The sequence below is a fragment of the Euwallacea fornicatus genome, chromosome 6 (genome assembly GCF_040115645.1).
Source record: "Euwallacea fornicatus isolate EFF26 chromosome 6, ASM4011564v1, whole genome shotgun sequence".
In the NCBI taxonomy this organism is placed as follows: domain Eukaryota; kingdom Metazoa; phylum Arthropoda; class Insecta; order Coleoptera; family Curculionidae; genus Euwallacea; species Euwallacea fornicatus.
In genome coordinates, this window is record NC_089546.1 from 1450264 (window position 1) to 1467258 (window position 16995).

At 33.6% G+C, this 16995-nt stretch overlaps 1 protein-coding gene across 4 annotated transcripts in view; it reads right to left on the minus strand.

Moving 5' to 3' along the window:
- LOC136339587 (fibrillin-2-like) overlaps positions 1 to 16995 on the minus strand; it is a 137563-nt gene that overhangs the window by 30437 nt on the left and 90131 nt on the right. For all 4 annotated transcript variants that reach the window (XM_066282953.1, XM_066282952.1, XM_066282954.1 and 1 more), the window contains one exon: positions 11834 to 11998. In XM_066282953.1, coding sequence (XP_066139050.1) covers positions 11834 to 11998 — 165 coding nt within the window. The remainder of the gene's footprint in view (positions 1 to 11833; positions 11999 to 16995) is intronic.

Here is a 16995-nt window from a genome sequence, read left to right on the forward strand (position 1 = left end):
AACAACAACCTGAAGCACACGACTAGGAGAGCGAAAACATTTTCAAATGATAATAATATAGATTTATTACCTCGGCCCTCCAAATCGCCGGACCTTAATCCTATTCAGAACTTATGGACTGTCCTCAAGAATATTGTTGGCAAACATAAAACGAAAAACAAGGACGAACTCTGGGAGGTGATCAAGGAAGAATGGGAAGCAATACCACTAAACGTGTGTCAAAGGCTTGTAAGCTCTATGCCTAGAAGATGCGTCGAAGTTATTAAATGTAATGGTCATACAACGAAGTATTAAGAGTTTAAGCGTTATTTAATAATTTTGAAACTGTAAAATATTATTAATTATGCCTCTATCTTCGGATGACTCTATTTTTATGACCAAATGTTCGTTTTTTATTTGTTCCATTTATTTGTTAAATTTTATGTTTACGTAATTTTTTTAAATTAAGATTGTTGTTAAAATTTCCTTTCCTTATTCTATAGTTATAATACACAATTACTATACTAATACGGTGTCATATTAAAACTTTATTTCCTAAGGAATATATTTTTTGGAATTGGCTCTATTTCGATGGCCATCACTGTATATCCGAAAAAAACTCAAATATTCCATTTTTGTTCATTTGGAATTTACGACATTCAGCGATGTAAACTGGATATTTAAGAACGAAAAGGTTAATTTCGATGCTAAATTATCTTAAAAATGTTAAAAGACGCTAAAAATATTAAGGAAGTTTTGTAATTTTCTTCATTGCTTTTAATCTCTTATTAGTAACATACTACAATTTCAATCCCAATTTTTTTTTTGTGCAAAATTCTGCCTTCGGCTTGACATTTTTTTAAGGATTCTTATTTTTTCCTCTAATCGGAAGTCTTCAATTTGAATTTCCATAAGGAATTTTACTTTTTTATCATTTTAAATCGCAAAGTGCTGATACAAAACTTTTAGTTTCAATTCATTTTTAAAAATTTTGCATTTCCCAGTTAAAACTCTGATTTTTTCAATTTTAATCGCAAAGTAGAGGCACAAAATTTGCGGTAATGGCTTTAAATTGGTATTTTTAATGGGGTTTTAACCTTTTGTATGCCAAATTGAAAGTAATGAATTTGGTTTTGTGAATGGAGTTTTCCAATTTATTGTCTACAAAGGATGATCTAATTTGACAATTAGCAGTGAAAATATTAACAGTGTCAAGCTCTGTGACTTTCACTGTGCTGCAACTTTTTTTTGGTGATTTTTAAAATTCAACATCACCGGAACAGATTACCAATTAAATTAAAAGAGCGGTTTAATGTGTGAACACTTTATACTGTTATTATTACTATTTTTACTAATAATAAACTAATAATATTTAGAATAATTGTTGAAATTGACCACCGCTTTTCGCAATAGATGCAACAAATCGCTTTAACATTAATTAGTGAACTTCTTCGCATACACCTGCTGAGCATTTAAAAATGGTGGACGAATGTTTGCTTCGCTTGGATTGAGTTCTTGTGCCTTACTGCTTCAAAAGTTTCAGAATATATTTTTTTATTTTCATACTTAAAATAATAGATCTATTGAATAAAGCATAAGCAATCACCATGTACAGGTATCACTAGTTCAAGGCGGAACGTAGGAATTGTGCAAGTGGACAAAGGACCAAAAGATCATAAACAAACATAAGCGGATTCAGATCATCATATTAATTTATCATGTATGCTGAGTTATGCTATAATTGGGAAATGTACAATAATTTATAAATTAGTAAAAATTCACAACTAATTCAATCCATCACTAGAACTTATATCAATAAAAATTCTAAAACGGCGAGAGATATGACAACTGGAGCTGGACTAACTCCGCCCACTTCAACCGCTAGCTTCTCACTGCACTTCGTTGACCTTTATCAGAGGCATATTAAACTTATGCGGTTCTTCTCCCACTTACACAATTACTACGTTTCGACTTGAACCTGTGACATCTGTGTAATAATTGTTCCGCGCAATAATTCAGTTGAAATACTGATGCTGTTTCTTTTTATAACTTAAAATGTCTTGCAGTGCATCATTAATAATTTAATAGAAAGAAATAGACTGTTGTTGACATATTTACGACAATATTATATTTTTTCTCCTGTGTAGTTGGTTATCCCTCAAAAATCTGATTTTTTTTTACTTCCAGATTTATAATTAACATAAATTTGAAATAATCTTCATCAGCTAATTTTCCACAAACTTATATTTTTTGAACATGAATGATTGTAGTGGTGAAGAGTCGTAGTGATGAAATCTACTTGGTGTCTACCCATTAGATTTTTAGAGTAATTGAAATGATAATATGCAGGCAACCAACTGTTTATCTTCAACTCTATATCAAAATTTGGTACCAAAATTGTAGCAAATTTTCCCATCCTTTCTTTATTACAATACCCGAGACAACAATGTTTATTAGTCAGTGATCATTACAAGAACGGACGACAAGCCCGAAATCCGGGCCCGACTCCCGTTTGCGACGATTTGAAATTGTTATGCGTTGCTAAGTAATTGGCCGCTTGCTTGTAAACGCCATTTAAAGGACGGGCATCATTATAAGGATTTAGCACTTCCTCAAGCTGAATAATTTTATTTTCAACCACACAGGTAATGATTACATGACCGCTTTTCCAAATTGAAATTATTACAATCTAGGAAATATCACATTATTTTCCTTCGCGTCCTGTCCCGATTGCCGAGCTCGATTTTCGGTCCTGATTTCCATGCTCGATTTTCCTGCTGCATACTAGATTTCATTATGCATTAATATGTATGTGATGTATACTGATATCTCAAATTAGGTCATTATTGCTTTATGCCATCATAACTATCAAAAATCTGCTTACTAAGTGCAAATTACAGTCCAAAATGGAATATGTTATATAAATAATATTCAAGCTCATTTTGAGGTTTTCGGAAATCCCTGGTAGAAAATAATATAGTACAAGGTGTTACTTAAGTGTATAGACCAACTTCACACGATAAACATTTAAAGAATTTTGAGATAAAATTTCATATTAACGCGGGTCTGCAACTGCTCAAGGAGAGCGAAGGTTCTGGGAACGTAGTGTGCAGCTTCGATCCGATTACATAAAGTCTTGGCAGACAATTCTCTCGAGGATCGAGTCCCTTGAGTAGGTTGTATTTCTATATTTCTTAAGAATCCCACCACATCTGTCGTTTTAACGACAACGTTCCTGGATCGTTTATAGTATATATCCTTGTGGTACACCTTGGAAACCTAGACAGGCGGAATGTAAAGTTCTGACATTTAGGCCTAATTGTAGTAGGTAATGGTTGCTCTCCAAGCAGGGCGTGTCGACGGGTAGGAATATTAACCGCTTTTGTGAAGTATTATAGAATGGAGCGTTTGATTACTCTAGCCTTCAAGCCCTAGCAACGCAGTATTTCGCGCAGAAATGGGAAAGATGCATTTTGTTTGCAGTACCATTTAGGCACGTATCCATAGGTCAAACGTGACTTCCTCGCGTGAAGTTATGTCCAAACGTCAAAATTTTCATTAATATTCACGCAAGGCTTTGTGAAACTGGCAGTTTTAAGAAGACAACACATACCCTTGAAGGTTTGTAACAACTCAAACAACAAAGATTATAGAAACTGCCATAAATAAAATCGAAGAAGAATCAAATTAGTACACGAAAAATTGATATTAATTTGAATATTACACACGTAAGGTCAGCTGTCATTGGAACGCATGCAACAAAGCCCATGCCAGCCAAGGCAACATAGGTTTTTGTACCATATACACGGGTATCACCAGTTTAAATCGACACATAGGAATTGTACAAGTGGAAGAACGATTGCATAAGGTTTAATATGCCGAGGACAAAGACCAACGAAGTGCGTTGAGAAGCTAGCAATTGAAGTGGGCGGGGTCACTTTAGATCCAGTTGGAAAATATCTCATCATTTCAAAATTTTATTGATACATATTCCAATGATGAATTAAATTAGTTTCCAAATTTTATATATTTATAAATTATTGTATATTTCTTCATTATAGAGTAACTTAGGTACCTCATTGATGAATATGAAGATGCGAATCCGCTGATATTTGCTTATAATCTTTTGGTGAATCCTAGACTGAGCGGGGGGTACTACCTGTATAGTCGGAGTCAATTTATAAACGGAACGAAACGGTTCGTTTATCCTTTAAAAAGACAGCGGAAAATAAATAAATGGACCAGTATACGTAAAACTTGTAACAAGTATAGATTTTAACACGGAAACTTATTGTGTTTTCGATTTTTTAAATTTATTTACATTGCTGCTTTTTGCTCTTGATCTTTTTTTTAATTTCCATTGCTGCGATGGCAGTGAAATTGACATTAATCTAAACATCTAAAAGGAGAAGCCGGCTCAACTAGCTCCGCCCACTTCGTTTTTGGTCTTGGTTGACGGCATATCAAAACTTATGCAATTCTTCTCCCACTTGCACAATTGCTATGTTGTAACTTGAATTGATGATACCTGCACATTTTTGTAATATAACCATATCGCAACAATTTATTTCATCCATCTGCATGAAACTGTATCTACTACATTGCGCAACATATAGACTTCTGCGGTACAAAATATTTAAGAAATAAACGGCACATAAACCTGTGCTATCTTGGCTTGAGTAAGCGGCGTTGCATGCATTCCAATATTCGCCTGGCCTCACTGTGAGCCAAATTTTAAAAGTTCAAGAACTTTGTCCTTGCCATATTCAACGTGTGTCCAGACTATTCTCTAATGGTATTCCTGTCAGAGTAGATTTTTGTGCGCAAATGCATACCTGTCCAATTAACAATACTCTAGATTTTCTAAATAATACGCTTTCGACTGATGAAGCTTCATTTCCTCTTGACGTCATCGCTAATTTCGGCAATCGCAATATGTGGCCCGCAGAGATTCCATATGCTCTCAAAAAAAATTATCATCCAATACAATTATCTCTCAATATTTGTAATGAAACTATCGGTGATCATCTCATTCGTCAATTCAATTCCGAAAATACCGACGGTGTTTAGAATATAATCTTCCTGGACATTTAAATGTTGTTGATTTAAGGATCATACAGAAGATTTGGTTCATACAAAATGCTCCGCCATCATATATTATTGGGTTAATGCAAAATTAACGATAATTTTTTTTCGTGCTTTCTTCCTCGAAAAAATTTACGTTATGTTTACTTTTTTTGATAAAAATAATTTTCCCTACCTCACTAATAAAAAAGCGTATTGAAAACTATCTCCATATTCGCCATGTTATGCTGTATCAGTTCGAGAAATTGGAAGGCAACACCAGTCTATTTCGCGATTTCAATTAATTTTTTCGCGAAGAAGCAATTAGCCAAAACAAGTGAAAATATGATTCAATAAGCTTAAATCGGCCGATGTAAATTTTGCAGATAAAAATAGAAGAAGACAACCATTGAATTTCGTCGATCAAGCACTTTTGATAGGCATGGAAGAGAACGAAAACCTGATCAGCAGAATGCTAACGGGAGAATTCACTGTCAAATAATCCACGATCGTACGCCGTCTTAAGAAGCTCGGAAGAGTGTGGCAATGGACTTCATGGGTCTCACATGAAATCCCCAACAACAAATAAAGCTGAAAGTGTCCGTATTTTTACTGATTGGCAAAGGCATGAGCAAACTCCCTTTCGAAAGAATTTCGTCACACGTAATGGATCATCATTGTTGTTCGAAACATCAAAAATAAGGTTTGCATATCACCAAATTTTTCACTCAAAGGAATACGGAAAGACGTCAACTGTAAGATGGCCATGTGGTGTGTCTGGTGGTTTAGAAGCGGAATTATTCACTGGGAGATTATTTCCAACAGAATTTGTTGTTGTTTTAACGACGAAGATGAGCGGTATCAGTAGCGGAGTCCGGACAAAAACGGCAAGCAGCAAATCAACATCAAGAGCGACGTCTATCTGGCCCAACTTGACCGCTTTCGCGATGCAATAAAGATGAAACGATCACGAAAAAAGAACTATCTATCTATGTATATTATCTTCCACTACAATAATGCACATCGTCAGGTTGGACATTATGTCCTCGACTCCATCACCAATAATGGAATCTGCTTTCATATCTACCAGATCTATCGACTGCGGTAGTAGCACATATGGTAAAACATGAACTACCGTAGGATCAATCGTACGTCAATCGATCGCTGAAAAATTGTTAAACAAACAAAATTTACAACGATTTGGATAACTTGGTAATCGGTGTTAAAGCACGAATTGCCTCCAAGAACCATGATTTCTTTGTCCGTTGAATCAACAGTCTACCAAACCAATGGGAAGCAATTATTCAAGTCGATGATGAATACGCACCAGAATAATTATTTAAAAATGTATATGTCAAAGTTTTTTCTTGTTGAACAAAATTTATTGAAAAAAATAGTCGTCAATTTTGCATCAACCCAATAGTTTAGTTTTGGGTTAAACTCTGAACGAGAACTACTTTAACCATTGGATGGATGGAGGGAAACCGCATATATGGTCTTCCAGATCACCCGACATGTGATTTTTCACGGATCACTTGAAGTCAGTAATTTATAAAATGGTAATCGAAAGTCAATAAGATCTGAGAAACAAGACATTTGAGTCTTGCGCGATTATTAAACATACACCAGACATATTGGAGAGAATTAGCCAATCAATGTTAAGGCAAACTAATGCATGTATTAAGCAAGGCGGTTGCCAGTTTTAGCAATTACTGCAAATATTAGTTTATTATTAGTAACATTAGTAATATAATATTAGTAATATGAACAGAAGAATTTCAAACTTGAAACGCGTTTTTTCCAAATTGAGGCTGCTCTTAATGAAAAATTACTGAGAGTACCTCGTATGGGTAAAAATAATTGTAATTTGCTTTTGTTCGAATATAACATACAGGGAGTTTTGAAGTACAGGGTGTCCAACAAATACAAGTCACAATCCGTATCTTGGAAATTATGACTAGGAAAAAGTTACAACCTGGACGTCATACTAAAGCGGAAGTGATATATTAATTAAAAATATATACAGGGTGAGTCGGGAGGATCGTACCAAACTTCAGGAGCGTGTTGTACATGAAAAATAAATGTAAAAAAACTCAAATGTTGTTATCCGATTTTCGTTTGTTTACAAGTTATAGCGTAAATAAAATTAAAAAATTTTATAAATTTCATGAGAAATTTCATAAATTAACGGCTATCGACCGTTGATGGTCTTTCTGCCTATAATACAAATGACTAAACTTAGTGTTTCATACTGTCCAAGAGAGAAAAGAAGAAAGAACATAAATATTTTGAATCAGTTGCACTATTTACATTTACAGGCTGTAGCGCTCTATCAGGGTTGTATTGGGGAATTGGAGATTTGACTGTCCTGTTTGTCTTGTCAGACACAGTGGGGTTACTATTGCCCCATTGTCAGGATTGTCTTTCCATTTCGTTGCATGTCCAGAATTCTTTCCGCTATTCTTGTCATGTTGATGCTTTGGTGTAGTAGTTGGTTGGATGGGTTATGTAGGGGGTTGTCGGAGTGACGTATCTTAGTAATTAGTCTGAGTGCGATTTGTTCTGTCGTCTGTATATGTCTTTTTATTTTTTCTGTTGTATTCGCTCTTATTATGTGCCCGCAGTCTAATAGTGGTCTGCAGATGGATTTATATATTTTGGTGTCTGTCTCCGTGCTAATTTCCTTATCTTTGTACGTGAGTAATCTGAAGTGTTTAGTTCTTTTCTTAATTTCTGTCCTGATTTCCTGTGCGCGTTTTGTGAATTTCATTTGATAGTCGATTGTTACTCCTAAACATTTGATATATTTTGTTGGTTCAGTTGTTTGATTAAAAATATTTTTATGAAAATATCACTTGCGGTTATACCGAAAATGAATGTCAACTCGCTTTTTTTAAATGGAACACCCTATATATTATAACAAATTTTGATTCTGTGGAACATTATGCATATTTTTCGTGTATACTGTTCTATACCTAATGTTTATGGTTTTCGAGGTATTTAGAATTTTCCAAGAAAATGAGAGCTATAAATGTATTTTCTAATAATTCGAAAATGGCTAAATATTTTGCAATGAAATTCTGCGCTATTGTACAAAATGCTTTGCAGTCCTTGGATCAGTGAGTTAAATCAAGTTTTTTTATACAGGGTATTCAAAAAGAGAGTCCAAAATTATCATTAAAAAATTATAAAAACTTCAAATTTTTTAATTAGGAACCCCCTATTTTTTCAACGAATACACATTTAACTCCAGAAATAAGTACTACTTTCAATTTAATTGTCTATATTTAAATCTAGCTGTTTTCATTTAATAAAAAAAAAACACTCTTCAACGTTCAGCACTTAAACATTTATTTTAAATAACTTCTAGAGTTACTAGATGTCGCTGCTCGCCAGAATTTAAGTATGGCTGCACTCGTAAATTATTCAAACGAAAATGATCTTAAAATGTTTATTATTTATGGTAAATGTAACAAAATATTAACTAGAATATGTCATACATTTGGTATTCGATATAAAGAAAAACCGAAGCCATCATGAAAACTTATCAAACGCAACATAAATCACTTTAAAACGAGCGGACCTGTCAAAGCATCTTACAGAAGGAAGAAGCCGATTGTTGTTAGTAACTCTAGACGTTATTTCAAATAAATTGGTAAGTACTGAACGTTGGAAAGTGTTTTTTTTTAATAAAATGAAAACAGATTTAGATATAGATAATGGAATTGAAAGTAGTACTTATTTTTAGTGTTAAATATATATACGTTGAAAAAATAGAAGGAACCACCTATTTAAAAAATTTAAGTTTTTTACAATTCTTGAATGATAATTTGGGACTCTCTTTTTGAATACCCTGTAGGAAAAAATTTGATTTAACTCACTGATCCAAGGACTATAAAGCATTTTGTACAATAGCACAGAGTTTCATTGCAAAATACTTAGCCATTTTCGAATTATTAGAAAATATATTCATGGCTGAAACTTTAATTTTTTTTGGAAAATTCTAAATATCTCGAAAAGCGTAAACATTAGGTATAGAACAGTATACAGGAAAAATATGTATAATGTTCCACAGAATCAAAATTTGTTATAATATATAGGGTGTTCCATTTAAAAAAAGCGAGTTGACATTCATTTTCGGTATAACCGCAAGTGATATTTTCATTAAAATATTTTTAATCAATAGATCGTCTCCACTTTACTATGACGCCCAAATTCAACTTTTTCCTAGTCACAGTTTCCAAGATCCAGATAGTGGCCCATATTCGTTGGACTTCCTGTAGTTTTGGAGCCCCACATATGCTCAAAGTCTAAAGATATTATATACTTTTATTAATAAAATTTTCTCTATCTGCTTTACAGTTATGTATGTAGCTGTATCATATCTGCAATGTTTATTAGTATAAACATACAGAAATAAGGTATATGTAGAAAATCCGGTAGTAAAAAAAAATTGCAGAATATGAAAAACAACACGAAGTTTAGCTCATGAAATTATTGTATTGCAATTCTTTTGTTAGACACCAAACGATCATTGTTCTCCAATGGTTTTAGTTTCCATTATTTTCAAAATGCCTAAATGACATTTAAGTGAAAATGAAATATTACGGACTGTAGGAACGCTTGAAGCTGGACCATTGCATGTTACTGTTGCTGATGCCGTGGGAATCACTCGGAGTATTATTTCGTCTCTGGGCCCGTTATCAAGAGACTGGCAGCCACGATAGAGACATTTCAGCCAAGAGTGATAACTCCTCATATAAACCAATATGTTCAACTAGAAGCTGGAAGAAATGTACACTGTGACTGCAACCTAGTTAATTAATCATCTACATGGGACTCATAAAGCAGCTGTTTTAAGACGTATCATCTACAGGAGATTGACAGAAGATAACTTAGTCTTTTTAAGGCCTTAGAGGTGCCAACCTCCAAACCGTGGCTGTCAGGGCCATCGGTAAATGCTAATAAGCCCACATGTTGGTGGACTTGGCCAATTCCCACCGTTTTATGTTGTATGCAATGCTTGTCAACTTTTATCTAATTTATGAGAGTTGAGGGCTATGTGGACGCCACCGCGAGAAACTGTAGGCGGATTTCGCACATGGCCCTAGGGCGAGAGAAATACTCGTTACATTGGTCAGGCCCTATGGAAAATCATTAATTTTAGACGATAATTGCAGTACCTTTTAAGGTTTTATATTTCAATCATTTTACATAAAACAGAGACATCGGGCCGTCGGAATCGGTCTACGGCAGTTCTGATTGGTGCATACGAAGACGGGGAGAGGCTGAAAATAACGAACTTGGTCGCCACCACCGTCGAAACTGCAAAAAAGTTTTCGAGTTTCTCTCAGTTCTTTTCTGAGTCCTCTCCTCAACCACACGCAAATACACATTCTTCTTTTTTTTTCGTCATATTCACCAGTTTTGTAAGCTAGCACGGTTCCGAGCAATATCCAGTTATCAAAATAAAGTGTATGTGTTCACAAAATTACAAGTCCTTTGTTTTGAGAACTTTTGCTTCAGGGTATAAACGAGTAGTTGTATTCCAGGACACAAAGGTGGGAATCACGCTGCTCGACTAGTTCAGGCTCAAGAATATGTGATATGAAAACCGGATCAGTGGAGAAATATTTTGTTGAGTGACAAGTCTCAATCCGGTTTGCATCCAGATTTTCAAAAAGTACGTGTTTGGAGAGCACATAGCACATGAAATCGAGTTCAACGCATACATGAAGGTCACAGCTATAGATGAGGCAGAGTCATGGTGTAGGCTGAAATTTTCCTTGGTCGTAGAACCAATCTCATTTTATTAAATTCTTTTTTATCAGCATAAAATCATGTAAGGAATGTTTTAGAATCTGTTACTGTTTCAAACAGAGATATCATCGGTCCAGATTTTATCTTAATGCATGATAATGTTTCTCTATATGCTGTAAGAGTCATTAGAAATTTCCTAGAAGAACAAAATATTCCAGTTTTAGACTCGTCCGTGCAATCTCCCGATCTCAACCCGATTGAACACGCTTGGAACATGTTTCAGGGAAGGATTCTTCGAAACCAGAATATTTTTAAGACCAAAATTAATTAATTCAAGTTTTTTAACAGGTCTGAAATGATATTAATCAACTAGATTTAGACAAACTGACTTTGAGTATGGAAAGACGCTGTCGGACTACCATAATGCGTATGAATGGCACACTGCCTATCAAACTATAAATTTGTATGTTTTTTTTTAAGTTTTCAATAAGTCCTTCTAATACAATTGATTTTTGTATACCTTTAAATCGTTTTTTACACTTACCTGTAAATCTTCTTTTATACCGATCCTTTAGTTTGGCATTTGACAAATTGACTTTAAAATAACTGTGATAAAAAACCTCAAGGCTCGGTTTAACGTAAAAAAAATATATATTTATTAACAAAATCTAGAATATCTCTAAATTTTGAGCGTGTGTGTATTTAAATTCAAGTATACCACAGTATGTCCCGCCCTCTATTGGTAAACAAAAAACCGAGTAAATATTTAAGTTTCCTATCAGCTCTCACAGTATGCAAAATTTCCTCGGATGCCTCGTTATTGTGGAAAAATATAATGAAAAAACGAATTTTAAATTTAAATTTGAATAATAATATGAACTTTTTATCTTGTAATCGTTAAAGAATTCTCCGCTTAAATTTTGTCTACATGTTTAATCAACGCCCTGTATACTATTGTGAGATTTTATTTGTCTTTTGATTTTATTGAAATATTTCTGATCTTGTATTGTATTATACTAATTCAACTCACCTTCAGCACATTTTGAATCATCGAGGCACTCATCGGCGTCGGTGCAATAAGTGCCTGTAGAGTCCAGTTTAAATCTCCTTGGACAGATGCATTTGAAACTACCTAAAGTGTTCACACATCGACCTGGTTTGGGGCAATAGCCAGGTTTGTCGCATTCATTTATATCTGCAACAAATTATTAAACATGTACTTGCAGTGTTCAACGGATGAAACGGTACGAATGAATGAAGTTAACAAATCTCAGACAAAAATGCTCAAATTTGGCATATTTCGTAAATAAATCATAAATGTATAGTTCCTAAACGAGTACCTATCTTGTTATGTATTCTCTCCCATGATAAACAAAAGTCCTGCTTTTAAGGTACTGTTCCTGAGTTTGTCCAATGAAATTTGTCTTATCAGGTCGCAAACATGATCCTTTTCACCTCTTAACAAAAAACCAAGAAGACTAGCAATATTCCATGCTTTTCATTTAGGATTAGTATAATCAGGGTTTAAATCGGTTTCATTGAACTAGAATGGATACTTGAACTATGTCATAAGAATAATATTGTGGCCAAATTAACTTCATTTGTAACAGCAATAGATTTCTCAAGAGATTGTTTAAGTACCAGTTGTCGTTTAACCAAACTGACTTCGAATCATAATAGCCCAAACTGGAACCATTCACTTGCGCACGAGACATACTAGCATTTTCCAATCCAATTTTTGGCTATACAGAGTGTAACTTAAGTGATGTTATTAATTTTAAGAAGTGATTCCTTGTTATATTTTATGAAAAAATTTTCATATAAACATGTGTCCTAACTTGCATCATTTTCGATATACTGAGTGTCAAAGTTTTAATGAAAAAATGAGTTTTTATTAATTATTCAAAAAGCTTTGCGCCGATTTTGACGAAACTTGTCATGTTTGTTAACATTAATAAGGGGCTACTTTTGACGTCATACATTTTATATAATAATTCCAATGGCGTTGCAAATAGTTACCTGATTGATATTAATGACATCACTTAAGTTACACCCTGTATATGAGAGGGATGTTTAAAAAAACTACCCGTTCTCTACACTTCGCATCAATATCACTTCAAGAGATAAATAGAGTAGTTATATATCACTTGCAAATACCAAAATTGTGAAAAATCGTCATTGACAAAGGTTAGACATTATTTTGGTGAACTTCGGTAAAATTGTCAATATAAACGTTACTAATTAACTATGATTTTTTTTAATGAATGTAAAACAGTGGCGTGTCCAGCCTACTTCCAAACACACCACGTTTATTAATTTTGTAATGAGAATTTAGAATATTTAATTTTGAAAAAATTCCTTTTACGAACTTGAATGAACTTTTAAATACATTTATGTGAAATTACCACAATAAACTTCCACAGTAATCCGTTAAATTTTTGGTTCAACTGAGCCATACTAAGCATTAGCCCTGGGCGATCTCAATTTTACAACTGGTATCATATCAACTAAAAATGTTTAAACTTTTGGAAAATTATTATTACGCATGTCCTTTGTATTATATGAAATTTTCAGTTGAATCGGCTTATAAATTGTGGCATACCAAGTACAGGTTCAGAGTTCTCACATTTATCACCTTTATAATGTTAATTGGGAAACTCAAATCTTAAATGATTCTAATTCGCAATCTTCGGGGAATTTTTGAAATGAATTTTGGAAACATTACAATAATACAATTATTCTGCAGATGCTATCATGACAATTAAAAAATAAAATATAAAAAAAAATTATTTCCAAGATTGATAACAAGCTTTGGAAAAATTTTTGCTACGGGTGTTTTAAGTAGCCTGCGAAACTTTCATTGGAATCGGCTAGTAACCAGTGACATACCGATTTCGAAATCAGAATTTTCACGTAAATCACTTGTCGCATATTAATTAAAAATAAAAAAATTTTTAAATGTTAATTAACAAACTTGATAGAGTTTTTAAATAACTTTTAACGAAATTACTACTAAAAACATTTTAAGTAGCTTATAAATTTTTCAGTTAAATCGAGCAATAAACAAGCGCCTAAATAGTTAAGAATCTTTATGTTTAACGTCCATTCCATGTTTATTAATAGAAAATTAAATTTTGCAAAATCCACGTTCCTAAAATTCAGAGAGTATTTTTATGAAATTTGATGCAAATATGACATAAGGATTGCAACTTGTAAAATTTTGAATTGAATCGAATTTTACAGTGGCTTATCAAGCCCGTTTCCAGAGTCCTCATATTTAATAATATTCAAGGTAACTGGAAAATTGAATCTTGAAAAATTCAATCCATGTTTCGAAGGAAGTCTACAAGGAATCCATTAATATTAAATTCGTTCTTTCTCTTGGGACTGTACTGCAAAATAATGATTATCACACCTTATGAAACATTCATAAGCGTCTACAAGAGGAAGTGAAATAAAATTAATATGCCTCTCTGCTGACACAGGGAATAATGCAAACATGTTGCAACTGAATTTGGGCTTGCACTTGGGGAGCTCGTTTAATCACCGAAGCGTTTAATGTATTATTAAAACCTCGTGTGATAGAGGGAGAGGCATTATGCTGCGCATGCATATACATGCACTTTAACTTAGTTGGGAAATCTTGCTTGTTTTGGTGGCGAGAACAGGCTCAAAAACAAGGAGGGAGAAGTCCATAAATAATCCGCGTTTCGGCGATATTTCAAGATAATTACTGACCGCGTGTGCTTGGCCTGAACGTTTTCCACGTTGACTCTGGCAAATCCCCAATGATTCGAAGCAAATCCCTTCTAGGATATACTATCGTAAAATAATCCAGAGGGAACAACGTGCGATGCGCGTGTTACCTTTCTGGCTTCAATGGAGATGTACGGTTTAGAGCGAAACCTTGTCAGTTAGACGGATGCATTTTGAGCTGAGAAAAGCTCATTCGAGGAGCATTCTTGGAAAATCCTGGAAAATCACATTTCAGTAGCGATCAAGCATTTGAATCTAACGCGAAGTGCGCTTTAAGGTATTCTCGTGTTCGGTAGAAGAACAAAAATCACCGAAGGAAGAAGTTAACGTCGACCACTAAAAAAAAAAAAAAACATTATCTAGCCTTGATGATCAATCGCAAACGCACAATTTGAGATACTATCCTGCATACATATACTACATAGAATATAGAGTATGAAAACAACTTTTCAGATACTCTGGTAATCTACCAGATCTAGACGTAACTCAGGTTGGAAAGAGACTCAAAACGGATAGGCAATTATATATATGTTATAATACCTATATAAAGTACTCAGCCTATCGAAGAATACTCTTTAAGTCAGAATTATCTCCGCCTCTTCCCTCCAAGACCAGATATCAGATGCCTTATTTATATTTGAATAATGTTTTAATAGTATTTCGAAATCGCTGGCATCTTAACGAAATATATAATAAGCGAGTTACTGCAAAGTATTTAAAATTTATTACTCATGCTTCAAGTTTGTTACAGGTTTTTCACTCAAAATTTAATAATATCTGAAAATATCTGGCATTTTAAGGCAATTCACACAGTTACTCCGGGTTAGTTCAAATACGTCAGAACCGCTTCATAGTTTAATTTCTCATGCTTACATCGAGCTTATCGAACTTATCCAAATACGTACTAAATATTTTAACAAAGTTTATATGCTACCGCGTACCTGCTCCAGATTACGTCATAATTATTAGATATGCTTGCACCTGTTACTGCTGTTTCAGATTTATTGCTGAAGTTTCACTCGAGTTAAGTAATATTTGGAAATGTCTGTTTTTTCAATGAATTTTTACAAGCTCGTAACTTCAGAAATTACTGCAGGTTTATTACTAAGAATTCTGATAACTGCTACTTTTAGTATTTTTATTATCGTATCTAAGAAAATATGTTAACATACTTTAAAAAGAAAACCAACTCTCTATGTCCGCAATTTGCCGGCTTCTTTCTCGAACATCAGAGGCAGTGCAACTACGATTTGCACATTAATTTTCCTCTTTACTTTAACCTATTCATCTCGACATCCAAATCCATTAAAACCCACACAGAAAAGGATAATCAGGTCTAAATTTGTACCTAAATTTCTGTCAATGTTTCTTTACTTTTAATTTCGAAAAGATAACATTTATAGTTTAGTCCCCTGTTCTCTATGATGTATAGCACTTCCATTAAGGTTACTGACGTTGTCGTAAATAAAGAAAGAGTCTGGTTCGCTGTGACTTCTAATACTTGAAAACTCGACTGACGATTGCCTATTCGAACTTAGCAGTTCCTTTTTGTTTAAAAACTTCGTGGTAAAAGTTTGAAACTTGAAATTTTAATATACGCCCATATTTGCAATTTTCACGACACCTAAAAAGTGAGAAGTAGTCATAAGATCAAGATTTAAAATACGGAATTGGAGCAAAACCTGAATATTGAAAAATTTTAGATTAATTAAAATATGAAGTTTTCAAAATTTCAAATTGGAAATTTACGACTTGAGCTCACACTTAAAAATATTATGACAAATCACGATAATTTCAGAAGACTGAATGGAATAGAATTTTAGAGTCTGCAATATATCAAGTGCACTTGGAATTTTCATGATGGTTGCCCCTAACGTTTCAAGACAGATTTCAGGATTTGAAATTGTATAACTATTGAGTGATTCGCATAATGCAAAAGCTCTTATCTACATTATTCTTCAAAGTTTTTTTCTTCCTAACAAATCTAATAACCTTAATAGATCTTTCAGTCTTAAGGAAAATGCAAGTAATTAATTAATTATTAAGAAGCGTTATAAACCTTCGATTCTCAATGCTTCTTAACTTAAATGAATGTTCGCTTATTCAAAGATAAAGGAATAACCAGTTGAAATCAAAACGTAGGAATTATGCAAGTAGGAGAAGGACCGAAATAAGGTTTGATATGTCTCCGACAAAGATCAATGACGTGGTTCGAGCAGCTAGCGGCTGAAGTGGGCGGAGTCAGTGCAATGAGTTGCCGAATCTCTCACTGTTTAAGAATTTTTTCTGCTATAAATTTTAGTGATGGATAAAATGAGTTGCACATTTTTTTAATTTATAAATTATTGTGTAATATATTTCCTCATTATATCATAACTTAGGTACGTCATTGATGAATATGATAATCTGAATTCGCTGATATTTGATTATGATCTG